The sequence below is a fragment of the Chironomus tepperi genome, unplaced genomic scaffold (assembly GCF_022539635.2).
Source record: "Chironomus tepperi strain 1889 unplaced genomic scaffold, CSIRO-AGI_Ctep_v1 contig_85, whole genome shotgun sequence".
Taxonomy (NCBI): domain Eukaryota; kingdom Metazoa; phylum Arthropoda; class Insecta; order Diptera; family Chironomidae; genus Chironomus; species Chironomus tepperi.
The window spans coordinates 7597315-7613395 of NW_027226207.1; the positions used below are offsets into that span (position 1 = coordinate 7597315).

A 16081-nucleotide genomic window follows, 5' to 3' on the forward strand; every position below is an offset into this window, starting at 1 on the left:
TTGGAATTGTGTGACTAAAATCTTAAGTTTTTATGATTATTATTTTTGTCAAAAATTTTTTTTAATTGTTCTGAACATGAGCTCAGACAAATTTTGCAGTGTTAAGTGAGCTTACGTCATTGAACGTTTTAGCTGAGGAATTTGGCAATTTCATTTCAATTTTGAAGAGGCTATAAAAGTTATTGGGATTTTTTTTATGATCAAATTAAAGTGTATCAAAAACCGGTAATTAAATCTTTACGCTTGTCTTCCAGTGTTGGTGGTTTGGAAGGAATTTGTGAATTTGATTATGAATGTGATAGCAAGTCTTTTGTTATCATGGCTAAGTTGTCAGGAATTGATATTTTAACATTGATCTTGCAGCATCAGAGTTGAAATTTTAGAAAATTCCCTACTAAAATAATATAAATTGCAAAATTTCAATTTAAATCTTAAAAATCACACTTGATCTTCTTCAAAAAAGAATCTGTGAGTTCACTTACGTATGTTCTAATAGACTAAATCAATTTTAGTTCACAGTAGTCAGTAAAATTAATTAAATACATTCTTTGAAAAATTTCTGCAATTTTAATGCGTTCAACCGTAAACAAAGGGGAGTTCAACTACTTTCGTCATATTTAACGAAGAATTTTTGAATCTAAAATGTCCGTTATTTGATTAATCAACATATTTTGCAAGTTATTGGCTTTAAAATGACTTATTAAGTGTTTCTTTCGATTCTAAGGTACTTTATTGAAGATCTTAAAACCAATAAGTGCTCATAAATTCATAAAAGTCTCAAACAAATCATTTAATTCAACTCTGTTGTCCAAAAATAATAGGAAGAAGGAAACACACGATATTAAAACACACAAAAGCAAATTGATGCACTCACCAGAGTTTCTGTTCCGCCGAAATCCATTCTGTGTATGTTTGCCATGCACTTGAGTTATTGCAATGACTGTAAGAACTAAAAATATCTTAAAAGTACTTTTATTGCACATTTTTCTTCACTATCTTATATTATTATTTTTAAAATTTTTTATATTTTTTTTATATATTTAATATTTTTATATTCATTTGAGACAGGAGAAATGTGGAAGATAGGCGTCCATCAATCGCCGTGACACTTTGTTACTTCTGTTTGAGTCTCACTTTTATTGACACATCACTTGATGAGAGGCACTCATTTCTATTTTTTTAATTCTTTTATTTTTTCTCTGTAATTCGTCGGCAAAGCAATAATTTCTTCCTGTCCTTTTTCTCCTCTTTCTTTTTTTTTCGCTACGGAATTCTGATTGTATCAAAACATCAGATGAACACTCTATAAAATAAAAGAAAAAAAAAGAGATACTCAATGTGAATAAATAAAAATGAAAAAAAAAGGTAAAGTGTAAATTTATGTGACAATTGTGATCTTTACGAGAGATTGATATCAGCAAGCAACACACGATGAAAGCATAATTATTGAATATATTTTCAAATATTTAATCTTGTGGTGTGAATGTCATAACAGCCATCAAAATGCAGGTATAAAAATTATTTTTTGTTTGATAAGCAACACGATCCTTTTTTTGAAGAGCAACAGTAATAATAAGGAATGAAATCAAACAAAAAAGACCTCATAAATAGAGATCTCAAATAAACAGAAATTGTGTAAATTTTCGATTCAAAGAGATTTTTTTGCGCGATAATAAAAATTGTGAGTATATCCTCGTAGTAACTGGAGTTGCTTTTGGAGATTGCAGATTGTTTAATTCGTTATTTTTCGTAGGTTTTTGAATTCGTTTGTTCAAATTTTGAACTGTTTCGTTAAAGTTTTGGATCACTTTCATAAAATTGATTTTTTTTTTTTTTTAAATAAACTTTTTATTCATTAAATTTTTAACTTAATTATGTACAAAGTTTGGATACATTTTATTTGTATTTAAATTTTTAAGGATTCTGACTTATCGCCTTCAATCACTTAGTTTTTGATTTTATTTTGAAATTGTTTTGCTTTAATTTATGTTATGGTTTATTCGGTGTTTCGCGACGCAAGACGAGTGTTGAAATTCGCTTGCAACTTTCCGACGTAGTCCTCAATAGAGGGTATTTTTGCTTCAGTATGTAGATCTGATATCCTTTCATATCTCGTTTTGTTGAGAACAATTCTCAAGAATTTGTTTTGTAGTACTTGTAGTTTTTGTAGATGTGTTTTTGCCATCCGTTCAAATGCTGGACAGCCGTATGTGAAGATGGGTCTCACGGCTAGCTTGTAGATGAGAAGTTTGTTTCGAACGTCGAGATGTGAGTTCCTGCTGATGAGGGGATAAAGTAGTCTTAGTGCAGTGTGAGCTCTGTTGGTCACATATTCTACATGCTGCTTTAATGTCACTCTCTTGTCGATTATCATTCCCAGATATTTAGCTTCGGTTTCCCATTTGATGTTTTCGTTGAGGAATTTGATGTTGTCTCTAGGAAGTTGCCTGGAGTACCTATTTGTTGAATAAGGCTTGAGTCTTCTGTTTGTTGAGATTTATTTTCCATTTGTTCATGTATTGTTGTACTTTTCTTCCAGTGTGTTGTAGATGTGTTACAATATCGGCTGAGTTTTCTGCAGAATGATACAATGCAGTATCATCTGCGAAGAGTGCGATATTGTTGGTTGTTTCTCTTACAATATCATATGTGTAGATGTTGTAGAGAGTTGGTGAAAGCACTGCTCCTTGTGGTACTCCGAATTTGATTTCATTGGTTTCTGAGAACTGACCTTTAATAAAAACTGAGAAAGTTCTTTCACTTAGGAAAGATCTTACAGTTTTTATAAGTGGTAGTGGAAACCCTAATTTGATCATTTTAAACAAGAGTCCGTTATGCCAGACTCTGTCAAATGCTTTCTCCACATCTAGGAAGATCATTCCTGTTGATTTCTTCCTGCTTATGTTTTCCTTTGCTGTTTTGATTACTTTGATGAGTTGGTGAGATGTTGATCGTCCTGTGCGAAAGCCACACTGTTGAGTCGGAATGATGTTGTTATCCTCCAGATGCTCGTTTATTCTATTCAGCAATACTCTCTCCAATATTTTGCTTAGGGAACTAAGCAAGCTTATTGGTCTATAGCTGCTCACTTCGTTTGCTGGTTTGCCAGGTTTTGGGATCGGGATTACTTTAGCTTTTTTCCAAACTTTCGGAAAATAGTTAAGTTTGAGACACGTGTTGATGATGAATTTCAAATATTCGAAGCCTTTTGGTGGAAGATTTTTGAGGAGTATGTTGTTGACATCGTCTAATCCTGGTGCTTTAGGATTTTTCAGATTTCTTACAATGTATGAGATTTCCTCTACATTTGTAAGTTCTGTGCAGTCACTATTTTCTCCTTCCAATGCTTCCTTCACTGCGTTGTCTACTTCCTGGGTATGTACTGGGTTGTTGTCCTCAAGTGGATTTTCGTGAGCTTTACGAAAATAGTCACTGAGAACGCTGGCTTTTTCCTTATTAGTGATGAACGTTCTATCTGCATCAATCAACGGTGGCATCGATTTTGAACCTTTCTTGCAATGCTTTGCAATCCTCCAGACTGTTTGGTTTGATGGTTGGATTTCTGAAAGCCGCTTATTCCAGTTTGTATTTTTGAGTTCCTTAATTTTGTCTTTGATGACTTTCTGCAGAATGTTTAATTCAGTTTTGATTTGATTATCTCTGCTACGTTGCCATCTTCGTCGAAGACTTCTTTTTGTCCTGATTAAGTCTTTGATTTCTGGTGTGAGCTTTGTCGATTCAAAGTTGATCTTTTTCTTCTTCACAGTTTTGTTTCTGGAATCCATGATGAGTTCTGAGAATACTTTGATATGATGTTCTATCTCCTCTACGGTGTTGCATGAGTTTTCCAGAGTGCTGTCTTCGATGCGACGAGTTATATACGATTTGAATTTTTTCCAGTTGGCATTTCTGTAGTCATATCTGTAAACTGTGTTGTCTGTTCTGTCAACTTTGGATGTCCTGATTTGAAAATACACAGCGCAATGGTCACTCATTGCCTCTGTGCATTTTAGTTCTGTAGTGTTCAGACTGGAATTTGAGAGCATTAGGTCGATTGTTGATACAGATTTCGTCGGATCTTCTGGATAATACGTTGGTGAATCGGGGTAGTAGATCATGAACTCCCCGGACATATCCTGTAGTATTGTCCCGGCTTTGTTTGCTACGTTGCAATTCCACTCTCGATGTTTTGCATTGAAGTCTCCGCAGATGTAGTAGTTTCCTCTGATGTTTGTTATTTTGTTGATGTCATCTCTTAGATGATCGTCTATTTCCTTCCTTTGCTTCCTCCTGGAAGATAGACGGAGAGGATGTGGCAGCTTATTGATTCGTTGATGAAGACTTTTATTCCGATGCATTCTATTAGCTTTGTGTTGTAACTTGGTTGAAGCTGATGTTTTAGATTTCTTTTGACAATGATCGCAACACCGCCTTTTGGTCTATCAATGCGATCAAATCGATGAATTACGTAGTCAGGATGCGAGTCTACTTTGGAGTTTGGTTTTAGGAATGTTTCCGATATGCACGCAACATCAACGTTTTGCATGCTGAGGTAGTCGAGAAATGCTAACATCTTATCTGCAAGGCTGTTAGCATTCCAGTAAATTACGTTGATTCTTTGGTGACTACAATCCATGTTGACTCATGTAGATTTTGGCAACTTTTTGGCCGATGGCTTGTTGTACCTGTTCCTCTTTTAGGTACTCTGGCTTTTTGGTGATGATTTCGATGAATGAGTTGATGAAGAACATGCATTCATCGATTGTGCCTTGGGCTGGTGAAATTTGTTCCTTTATATTAGCACTGGATGAAGGTTCAGGATCGACCTTGTTTGTTTCCAAGGTTAGTGAATTGAAGTCTAGGTCCATAATTTCTACAACCTGCGTTGAGTTCTGTTGATGATTGTTATTGGTCTTTGGCTTTGACCTGTTGTTATTACCATTCCTTCCCCTTCTCCTATTTCTTCGGTTTTTGTTTTGATTTCCCTGATTTGAGGGTTTCTGCTGTGGATGATTATTTTGTGATTTTATGGTGACTGGTGCGGAGGTTTCAGAAGCTGGTTTTCTAGATGTTGTTGGTACCGGTTCTGGGATACTCCTAGCTGGTCTTTGTGATGTAAATTGATCAGATCCGCCTGATCGTTCACCTGCTTTTGATGTTGGTGGAGCATTCCTTTGTCCAGCAGGATTTCGTGGAATCCTTTGTTGTTCACCTGATGGTCTGTTTTGATTTCGGTTGTTGTCGTTCGTTGATTTAGCTTTCCACTTCTCGATTATTTGTTTCCTGATGTTGCATTCTTGTGAGATTGCTGTATGTTTCTCGCCGCAGAAGTGACACTTTAGTTTTTCGATTGGGACCTTGTTGGTTTCAATCGAAATGTAAGGACAGGTTTTTGAATCATGCTGTTCAGAGCATCTGAAACAGATTAGTGGTTTGTTACAACCACGTTGTCCATGACCAAACTGCAAACATTTCGAACAGAAAGAAGGTCCGTTACGCCTGTTGTTGTATTTAGCCCATTTTACTTTGAAGCCGTAGACACAGTTAACCTTTCGAAGGTTTTCCAAAATGTTACCTTCCTGTACTTTATTAAAATACAGAAGGTAGTTCTGATCGTCGTCGTTTTCGTGTCTCCTTTGTTTCATTGTCATTTTGACAATTTTAACTGGTGATATGTTTTCCGTTTTCAACTCCTTTTCCAAGTCTACGATCTCCATCATTGGAAGTCCGTAGAGCACGAATTTCATCTGTGGTTCCTGGTTTGCATAGGTGTGAAAGTAATGTTGTTTTTCTCTGAGGAGTTTGATGAATCTGTCGTAGTCGTCCCAACTCTCCGTTGATACAACTTTTGTTTTGAGTTTATCCTTTTTGACGTTGATCATAAAACTCCTGGGTTGGTTGTTGATCTGGTTCATCAACCTTCTGATCTCCTGTCCTCCACCACTAGTTATATGGATCGGTGGTGGTTTTGGTTTCTGCTGTGATGTTACGTTGTTGTCTTTCGATGATGATGATATTTCACTTTGTTTTGGTTGTTCTGGTGCTTTGCTGTTATCTCCGCTGAAGTTGAAAAATCTGTCATCGTACAGATTCGTCCTGGCATTTGAGAAGTCAAATTGTTTTTTGTTATCATCTTTCTTTTTGCTAGCACTAGATATCTTTTTGGCTGGCGCACTGAAGATTTCAAGTGGTCTGCGACGTTTTTCTGCCCTTAATGGTTGGACGAATTGATCCATTGTTGTCTGTTTTGTTTTGAGATTTTCCATCTCAATGTCATGTTGCTTTTCGTTGTTTATATCCTCGGTGATGAGAGTTGTCACGGGTGCTGAATCTTGTTGTTGAGATTCAGGTTGTTTTTCCGAAAGTTTTTGGTTACTTTCCTCGTTGTTGAGATTTGTTGTTGTTTCTACCATTTTGCCGAACAAGTCAAAACACGTCTGAACAAGTTGAACTGAGATTCGAAACTTTAATCTCTGTTGTTGTTATCTGGAGCTTTTGAGAATTTTGAATTAATTGCGGAGCGAATCAAAAACACGTCTGTTCCCTTTGACGGACCGACGTGAACTGGCCATAAAATTGAACTTTTCGCTAATATCTTGAGGAAGTTCGACAAATTTTTCGAATATTCTCAGCAAAATTTTGAGCATTTTCGTTAAGATTTAAAAAATTTCGTTTAAATTTTTATTTATTTGCCTAAGTTCTTTAAATTTCAGCGTTTTTCTAAGTAATTTTTAATATAACCTTCCATTTTGGTTGATAATCACCTAAGGTTGATGATTGGTGATCTTCTATGACATTGTATTCTATCAGGGGATTGTCCACCAAACAAATTGTAAGCAAATGTACAATTTAATAAATTTTGATTGAATTAACAGATATTTTATGTAGTAATAGATTGTAAACTAACTACATAACTTCAAACAATTACTTCAATAACATCAATCTACTCTATAGTTTCCATTTGTTGTATAATTTACAAATTTCTAATTATAACAACAAAAGAAACCACATAAATTCTTCTATCGATAGTTCTACCATAACATGAGGGTTCCCACGTGTTCAAAAAATTCCAATCCTACTAAACCTCACTCAAATCTTTCAAATTCAATCACATCAACCAAAAATTCATAAAATCAAAATTCAACTCCTAAAATTTTGTTACTCAATTAAGGAGAAAAATTCCCAACCAAATTTACGACACCGTCATCCTAATTGATAATTTACGATGCTTGATTGATCATAACGTATGACAATGCGCCGTAATCGACGTCATCTGATACTTGCAACCATCATTTAGTGGCTACAAATTTATCACATAACAGCAAGAGTCCATTGATCTTGAAATGGCAATAAATTAATAATTTATGAGACATGAAAATTTCTCTTCTAATTTTTTATTTCATTCGCTGCGTTTTATCGATTTGTTAAAAATTCTATTTAGCAAAAATATTATGCAAATTAAGAATTCCATTTCTTCCTGTTGTTAGAATCTAAATGAAATTTGAAAATTATGCAAATCTTCAACCTTTTTTTTTGTCTTTAAAATGAGATTATTTTTAAATTTATAGGAACAAATCCAATAAAAATTCTATTTCTTTTTTGCGCTAATAGAATGAGAATAAAAGTGTTTATGGGTAAAATGAACTGTTATCTATTCGTACGAATTAGACTCTCCAAATGACTTAACTAAACATCCCAAAAATCTGTAGATTCAAAGTTCTAAATGAAATCTAGTTTAACTTGCGAATTGGATGTGACAACATTGCAAATGCTATGTAGATCTGTTGATAAATAGAAGAGGATGGGCATGTGAAATTTTCATTCATAATTTAAAGTTTTGTAGCTATAAATTTTATTTTAAAATTAATGACATTTATTTCTCTATGAATAAGAATTGCACGTCTAATGTAATTGGATATGGTGAAGTGGGAATAGCTTGCATGATCTATGGCATAAAGTCTATTGCATTCTTGAGGTGACAAAGGTGGAATTTTTGCATTGTTTTAAGTTTCTTTGGAGATTAGTTAAGATGCTCGAATGGAATTATAGTGTTTTTTTTGTGTAGAAAGCCAAGACAATCCTAGTAAAAACAGCAAAGCGGAGCAAGACTCCTTGGATCCAAAATAACTGAAAATTATTTTGAATAAGACAGTATATATATATAATATCTACAGAATCTAAGGTCAAAAGCATCCTCGGATTAGAGATTAAATGCTCTTGCTGCTAATAGCAAAGGTTCAATTCCTTTTGATTCCTTAACTCTCAATTCGTCGAATTCTAAACACAAGGAAACTATAAGAAGATCTACATTCCCATAATTTACTCTAAAATCCTCCAAAAATCTCAAAATAAATCACATTCTTCCTTACCATCATTCCTCAATTCCCACGAGTAAAATAATTAATACGATTTAAATATCACAAACAAAATGTTTAAGGAAGCAATATTTTAAAATATCTTCACCCCACCTACATATATTAATTAGAACCTATTAATAGCTCATCTACATACAAGAGAGATCAACGCTCTATCAATTAGACCTTTAGTGTCTTTGTGTTGCCAAAATGTTATGGAATTGGTATCATTGAGAAATAGCTAGAAATTGCTAGATTTTAGTCAAACCGAATATTCGAATTCTGGAACTAGACTGGCGTGACTCTGGTATGGTCCCGGATTCAAATCGAATCTCGGACCAAGTCAGAGTCACGCCGGCTAGGGAACTGATTTTGGATCGATTAACCAAGTAATTTCAAGAATCTAATTCAGCGTTGGGCAACCTTTGAACCGCGGCACACTAGTGCGCCATCAAATATTCTTAAAAATGTCATGAACCGCATGCCGTGTGCAATTTCGATCGATGCTATCCACCAATCCATCCCGCGAAAAATAAAACGTTGCCCACTCTTGATCTAATTAAACAAAGTTTTAATCAAAATTACTCATCCAGAACAACGTCACATAATGAGATGGAAGAAGAGAAAATTTTAATTAAAATGAACTTGTAGATCATGATTAATGAGCAGCAATAATCATCAATACAATGACTGATAAGCACTAACAAATTTAAATTCACTTTCAAAAAAATACAAAAAAAAATTAAATGCTCATGTCACTGTACATTCATGAATGTCTCTTTTCATTTAGACAGCAAAAATTAATCAAATGTCGCGTACAACTTGTTAGTGATTCTCATTCTTATCAATCAGAGATGAGAGAGAGACACACACAAAATAATATGAATATCAAGAGCGTGTAGTGTGGTTCATTTGAGAATACGCAAGATGAAAAAAATTTGAATTAAAAATTATAAAAAAAAAAGAAATCTTATCGTTAAGAGATTTGAGAATATTATGCACGAAATATATGTGACAGCAGTAATCTCATATATTATTGTATCAAATTCACCAAATGTGAATTCTTATTTTATAAAAAAATTCATATTCGCAGTCAAAAATATTCTAAATTTTTATTTTAATTTAATTTTAATAACGATTTTTATTCGGTTGTGTAACAGCAACCTGTTTCTGAGCATTGCTTGTTACCACATATGTAGTTTTTTGTTTTGCATACTAGGAACGTGTGGTGCGGTGAGAATGGCGATTTAATTATGAGAGTGGCAGGTGCTATGAATTCGCGATTTAAGTTAAAAAAGATGCAAAGTTTTGCTTCAAGATCCAAAAAAAGATGCAAATACTGTTCAAAATCCACAAAAGATGCAAAAATTTGATTGATAATTCAAAAAAGATGCAAAATTTAGCTTCAAGATTCAAAAAAGATGCAAAACTTTGTTTCAAGATCCACAAAAAGATGCAAAGTTTTGCTTCAAGATTCAAAAAAGATGCAAAACTTTGTTTCAAGATCCACAAAAAGATGCAAAGTTTTGCTTCAAGATTCAAAAAAGATGCAAAATTTAGTTTTTGATCCAAAAAAGATGCAAAATTTGCTTGCCGATTCAAAAAAGACGCAAAATCTTCTTGAATATCAAATAAAGATCTATAAACTCAACAGACATCCAACCATAACTATACACCGAACATCAATCCAATATATTTTATTTTCGCAAAGATTAAAAGATTTACTTTTTTGTTATAATTTGATTCTCACATTTTTCTCTGATATACATGTTGATGGTTTCATTTATTTCATTTCATACTTTCTTGTTCTCACTGTTGTCGAAATGATCGTGTCAACGAAAATCGCCGTTGGCTATGCGGAAATTTTTTATTTACTTTATTTTTTATTCCTTACACATTGTTATATGCTTTTTGACTCAAATTTTTTTGTTTTGTTTTAATTGCATGCGTGCATTTGTAAAAGAAACACATTCGAGTGTTAACGACCTGTATGAATGTCCACAAAAGGAGAGCATGGACAAAAGAAAGAAAATATTTTTTGTGGACAAATGCAATTTGATTTATGGTTTCTAAGCCATGATAATTATTCATGCCGATAAGGAAACTCAGATTTCATGAAAAATTAAGAATTTAATGAATTATAATTTTTTTGATGGGGGTCATTTAGACATGACGTCGGTTCAAAATGATGGGGAGGAGTTGGGGAGCAATTTGGATTGATGTTTGGGGTTTGACCCCTAAGTTGGAAGACCCTAGAGCAATGGTGGGCAACATGTGAGTCGCGACACCAGAAATTTTTAAATTGTCATGAATCGTAAGCTGTGAGCGGCTATGATTGAGGTTTACCACCATAGAGTGCCATGGCGCATTTAAGGCTGCCCACTACTGGTCTAATATGCCAACTAAGGGGTCAAACCCCAAATATCGATACAATTAGCAGCTCATGTACACAATCCAAACATATACAATTGGTTTAATGATCAGTCGAACACTAAAGCTATGACCCCCTCCATAAAGACTCTCCAATTGACATGATTCCCAAACAATCCCCAATATCGTGACTTTTTACGTGCAAATCGATCTTGCCTTTGTCTTATTCATTTGAATGAATTTAGAATTAATTACGTGGTGACTTTTTGGTGGTTCTTCATTTAATTTCTTGCCTGCTGATCTTATCGACTAGCGTCTTTTATTTAAAAATTATCCTTTTAGAATTGAATAATGGGATGAATTTAAAAGCAATTTTTTGAGGTTCTCTGAATGTCATTTAAAGACTTCTTTGTCTTAATTTCTTGAATGTTTAAGGATTTTTGAATATTCAACAAGCTTTATTCCTTCAAAATATAGTCATAAAAATCAAAAAATGCACTAAAATAGCCATTAAAAAATTTGTGATGTAATCTTTTAATCATCATCGTAAAAAAAATTTGTCAAAAATCATAAAACAAGCTTGTCAAAAAAAGATTCTGCTCGCATGTGTGATTCAGACCCGACGATCGTCTCATAAAAATTATTTGCTGATAAAAAGACACAGCATCAAAGTAATTCCATTTTATCATTGGACCGCACACAAAACGTTTTCCCATACATTTCATTAATTAATTCATTCCATTTTTTCGAAGGATGGAGTCGCTCTGAATTCTTAAAAAAGAAAGACTAGCGTGACATGATTTATGTGCAAAAAAGAGTTCTTGATAAAAACTTTAAAAATTTTAACTTGATTGTCTGAGATTTTGAAAAATAAAAGCTCATTTAAAGAAATGAATGCTAATCTTTTGTTGCCAATTATTTTGATTACTTCTTTTGGGGTTTATTATGACTTGCGAATGTGATTAGCTTGGATTTGGGAGTTGGAGGTTGACTTTTGAGTCAGTTTTTCTTGGTTAGAATGTTCAAATGAGTCATAAATTTTGATTGAAAGTGATTATGTGACTGAAATCTATTAAATTTGGCTCTTGCCGTCTTAAAGATGAAGAATTAAGTTAAATTTTGATTAAAGATGCTGTTAAATGGAAGAAAACGCAATAAAAATCTTAAATATGGGAAAATTTTGCAATTTTTTTTTCAAAATTCATAAGTTCGTTAAATTTGTTCGATGAAAATTGATTAAATATCTTATTGTAGATTGCAAATTTTGAAGCAATTCGTTGAGTTAAGTCGAAATTTGAATGAAAGGTTTTGATTCCAAAAAAGCCTTTTTAATTCCAAAATGTCGAAAAACTTTCCAACTTGATTTTAATTTATTTAAGAAATATACTTTCAAACAATGCTGGCGCTTTAATAATATATATTCGGACATCTTTTTTGTAAACAGAAAATGAAAACAAGAAGAACTTAAATCAGTTTCGCCGAAAAAAAAAACTGAGATGAAATGTGATTTCATACAAATCATGTGTGTAGATTAGTGGCAAATCATTAAATTGAGACTCTAAACGCACATCTGATAGCAGTCTATAAAACAAAATTAAAATCATATGTTCACTGCCTTTCATTCAGTCTGATTCTTACATACACTAATATCTCGTCGATTTGCTTGTCGACTAATAAAAATAAATCTCTCTCGCGTATATCCAAATGACCTTAATGTTTATTATAATGTTCTCATGTTGACATCAACAAATCATCTTCTCATATTTAGGTTTATTTTTTATATTTATTTCATAGAAAAAATTTCACGAGTTTCACAGACGACGCACTGTGATTTTCTAAGAAGACAAAAAGGAAAGAAATGAATGTTTTGGCTTACAGATGATAGAAAAGCATTCATATAGCTGAGAGATTGATGAAATGAGACTTGAGGGGATTTATCTATTAAAATAATTTATTAGTGAGGTTCATTATGAATTACATTTTTTGTAATTGATAGGTCAAAAGTAATCAAATATATCATCTGTAGATTCACAGATGCAGAATTTTTGTTTTTATTAAGATTGATGGATATTAGGGTAGACGGAGTGAATTTGAATTGGTTTTGTGCTAATGTGATTAAAGATTTGTTGGATTTGTGATGTTGTGGATTGAATTGAGGGAGGGATATGGTAGTTTTACATAGTTTGAATCGTATTGAGGAACTCTTTGGTTGATATTTAGGCTAACTATGGGAAATATACCAAGTGGACAAAAATACGTTCAAACTAGGTTAAATGCAAGTTAATGTTTATTTAATGACTAGTTCTAACGGTGTTTTGCCAATTCGAGGATGATTAGCCATTATTCGAACATTAAAGCAAGAAAACATTGTATTTTGATGACAAACTTGATGTTTAATGAAGAAAGTTGGAAGAAAGAATCTCTAATTCCTTAAATATTGAACAAACTCAATTTGTGAATAAGCTGGAGTAGTGAAATTAAGTTTTTGTAGTTTATAAACTCATCGTACAGAGTTTAATGAATAAACTGGAATTAATCATAATTTTTTTGGATTTATATCTCGAAAAATCCTGATTAATAGAAGAATTTTATCAAAAAATGAGTTGTTTTGACTCCCAAAACACCCTTGTCTGACAGTGTAGCAGAGCCCTAAATGCTCAGGAAGAGCTTGAAGTCCATTTAGATTTCGTGAGAAAATGTCGAGTGTAACAATGCCATGAACAGTATTATTGCAGTAAAAACGGATAAAAATCAGTCATTACGATATCGTCAAGGGAGCTACGCATCTTATTGTTGATACGGCGACATTTGGGTATCCTAGCGAATATGTTACGCTGTTCGTGACTCAGTTTAATTGAAACTACTTGTCGATTTCAAGCTCTGAGATATATCTAATGTTTGTCCATGATTCATCTTTAAACGATCTGGTTACTAAATGTATTAATTACTCATCTAGTACTAAATCCAAGAACTATCAAATCTGATCAAAGCCAGAAACTTTTATGACAAAATTACAGCAGTTCCTACAAAAATTAGATTAGATCATCAAAAAATCTCCTTCCTGATCTAACTTAATGCAAATTTTAAGTGCATTTTTCTCAAAAAGCCAGCGTCATACTTAATGGAATGTGATAATTGATTCCATAAAAATTAATAATTTTGTATCTGGCAATTTTCAATTTTTCCTTTTCGCACAAACAAGAGAGAAAAATTTCCTCAAAAATTTTCGTTTAGCAACACACAAAAAGAAAAACTAGCCGTGATTCTTGACAAACAAATCAGCTCGTAGATTTGAAAAATGACTTTTTTCCCTTCTTTTCTTTTCAGTCTTATAGTAAATAAATGTGTGCTATTGCCCTAATGTCCAAATGTTTTCAAATAATCGCTTTACACGAAAAAAAATAAAATAAATAAATATTCAGATGTGTATTTTCAGACACTATACATATATCAGTGGTGGGCAACCTTTTTTGTGACACGGCCCACTTTGTTAGTCACCTCGACCAAAACCGCACGCGACATACGGCTCACGACATTTCCAACAATTTTGCCCTTCCAACTAGAGTGCCGCATCCCACAGATTGTCCACCACTGCTCTATTTATTAATGTATGCATACAAAATATTAAAAAACATTTTTTTTATTGTGGATATATCGGATTCTTGCGTATTTTCTCCTCTTAATATCTCATCGTATGCATGAGAATTACACATGGAAATGATTCATATTATGCTTGCGAAATCACTCAGATTGCCGTTGATGAGGTCGCGAGTTGAAAATCGTAATAATTTTATACAGAATGGAAGATGATTCTTGGGATTTACTTGTAGTATTTTTAGATTATGATGCTTATGGAATGTGACCTTATTGGGTTTTATGATTTATTTTGAGTAATTGGTTATGTTGATAAGAGGAATTGACTTAGTCATTTAAAATAATTAAGTAAAATTGTTGTTGATCTGCATCCTTTCAACCCGAACAGCATTGCTTGATCGCTATATGACTTGACACAAACTTGCTAATTTGGACCCATTTTTAAGTCAAAATTTGCGATTCATCGCATTATGCCACTCGAAAAAAACGTTGAAATTGTTGGGAATCGAACCTAATTCCTTACAAATATTAGAATTTTGAGTCTATAGTCCACAATTCAGCCACTTGATCTACATTGTCTCTAATTTTGGACTCGCAGATTAGACTAAATATGATAAATTACCCAGCCTATACTAGGAGACACAAAGATTCTGTTAACAGCCAATTAGAAGCTATGCAGAGTTCAAATCACATCCATATTAATGAAGTATTAATGTTTTTGCCATTTTTATGTAACTCGGATACCTTTTCAGATATAACAAATGTACATAATTCACAAACAACTACCGCTAATAATCCACAGCTTAACTACCTCATCGCAGAACAATCTAGACTCTAAACCACAAAAACAACATCCTAAACTTATCGACAAGATCATTATCACGATTTTCCAATAAATTATTGGCGATTAAATTTCAGTGGTAAATCATATGTTTTTGGTGAATTATCATTGTGGTCAGCCACAGATTGCGTGGTCTGCATACTAATCTTGAGACATGCAACATATCAATTTGCAAAATTTTTGGACTACTAACAAGGCTGGATATTATCATGTTTTATTTGTATTTCGATGATCGGTTCTTCAAGTCTTCCTTAGAAACTAATGCTAATGCTAAGCAGTTCTCCAGCAAAAATAGATTTTTTTGAAGATGATCACTTTAAATTTTCTTAAATGAAGAGCACTTGGGAATTTTGATTTATGGCCTAATTTGAGAATATTTGGAGAATATTAAGTAATTTTGTTTTATAAATTGCTGAGTTTTTCGGTTAAACAATGACCAGAGGCATGTTTGGGAGAGTGGAGCTTAAAGCAGCCCGATCGGCACAATGCGATAAATCGCATAATTCACCTTAAAAATAAATTAATCACCCGAGTAGACAAAAATACGTTATAACTAGTAGATGACCAGTCGTCAAGATTCCAGCAGGGTAACTTCGTTCTTAGCGTGCTTGGTCATAGCGAACACGTTGTGCTACATATTTGGGTAGATTGGAATTTTGCTTGAAGAAGTTGAAATCAGTTCATTCAGAGTTCTGAGGAAGGATGATGGTGAGCAAAAGTTGTTAATTACTCATTTTGAAATTGTGTTTCTAGAACAACTTAATGTTCTTGTATTGTCTATGTAGAGCAGTAGTGGGCAATCTGTGTGCCACAGCACATTAGTGTGTTGACAAAAATTCATGTCAATTCTGTTCTGATCCGTATGTCGTATGTGGTATCGGTCAAGACTAACAATCAACAGACAAAGAGACCGCTTTGAGAC

General features: G+C 33.3%; 1 protein-coding gene across 2 annotated transcripts in view; it reads right to left on the reverse strand.

Moving 5' to 3' along the window:
* The window catches only part of LOC139086250 (fibroblast growth factor receptor homolog 1-like), a 40614-nt gene that overhangs the window by 17463 nt on the left and 7070 nt on the right, over window positions 1–16081 (reverse strand). For both annotated transcript variants that reach the window (XM_070634643.1, XM_070634644.1), the window contains exon 2: window positions 875–1303. In XM_070634643.1, coding sequence (XP_070490744.1) covers window positions 875–983 — 109 coding nt within the window. In that variant the 5' untranslated portion in view covers window positions 984–1303. The remainder of the gene's footprint in view (window positions 1–874; window positions 1304–16081) is intronic.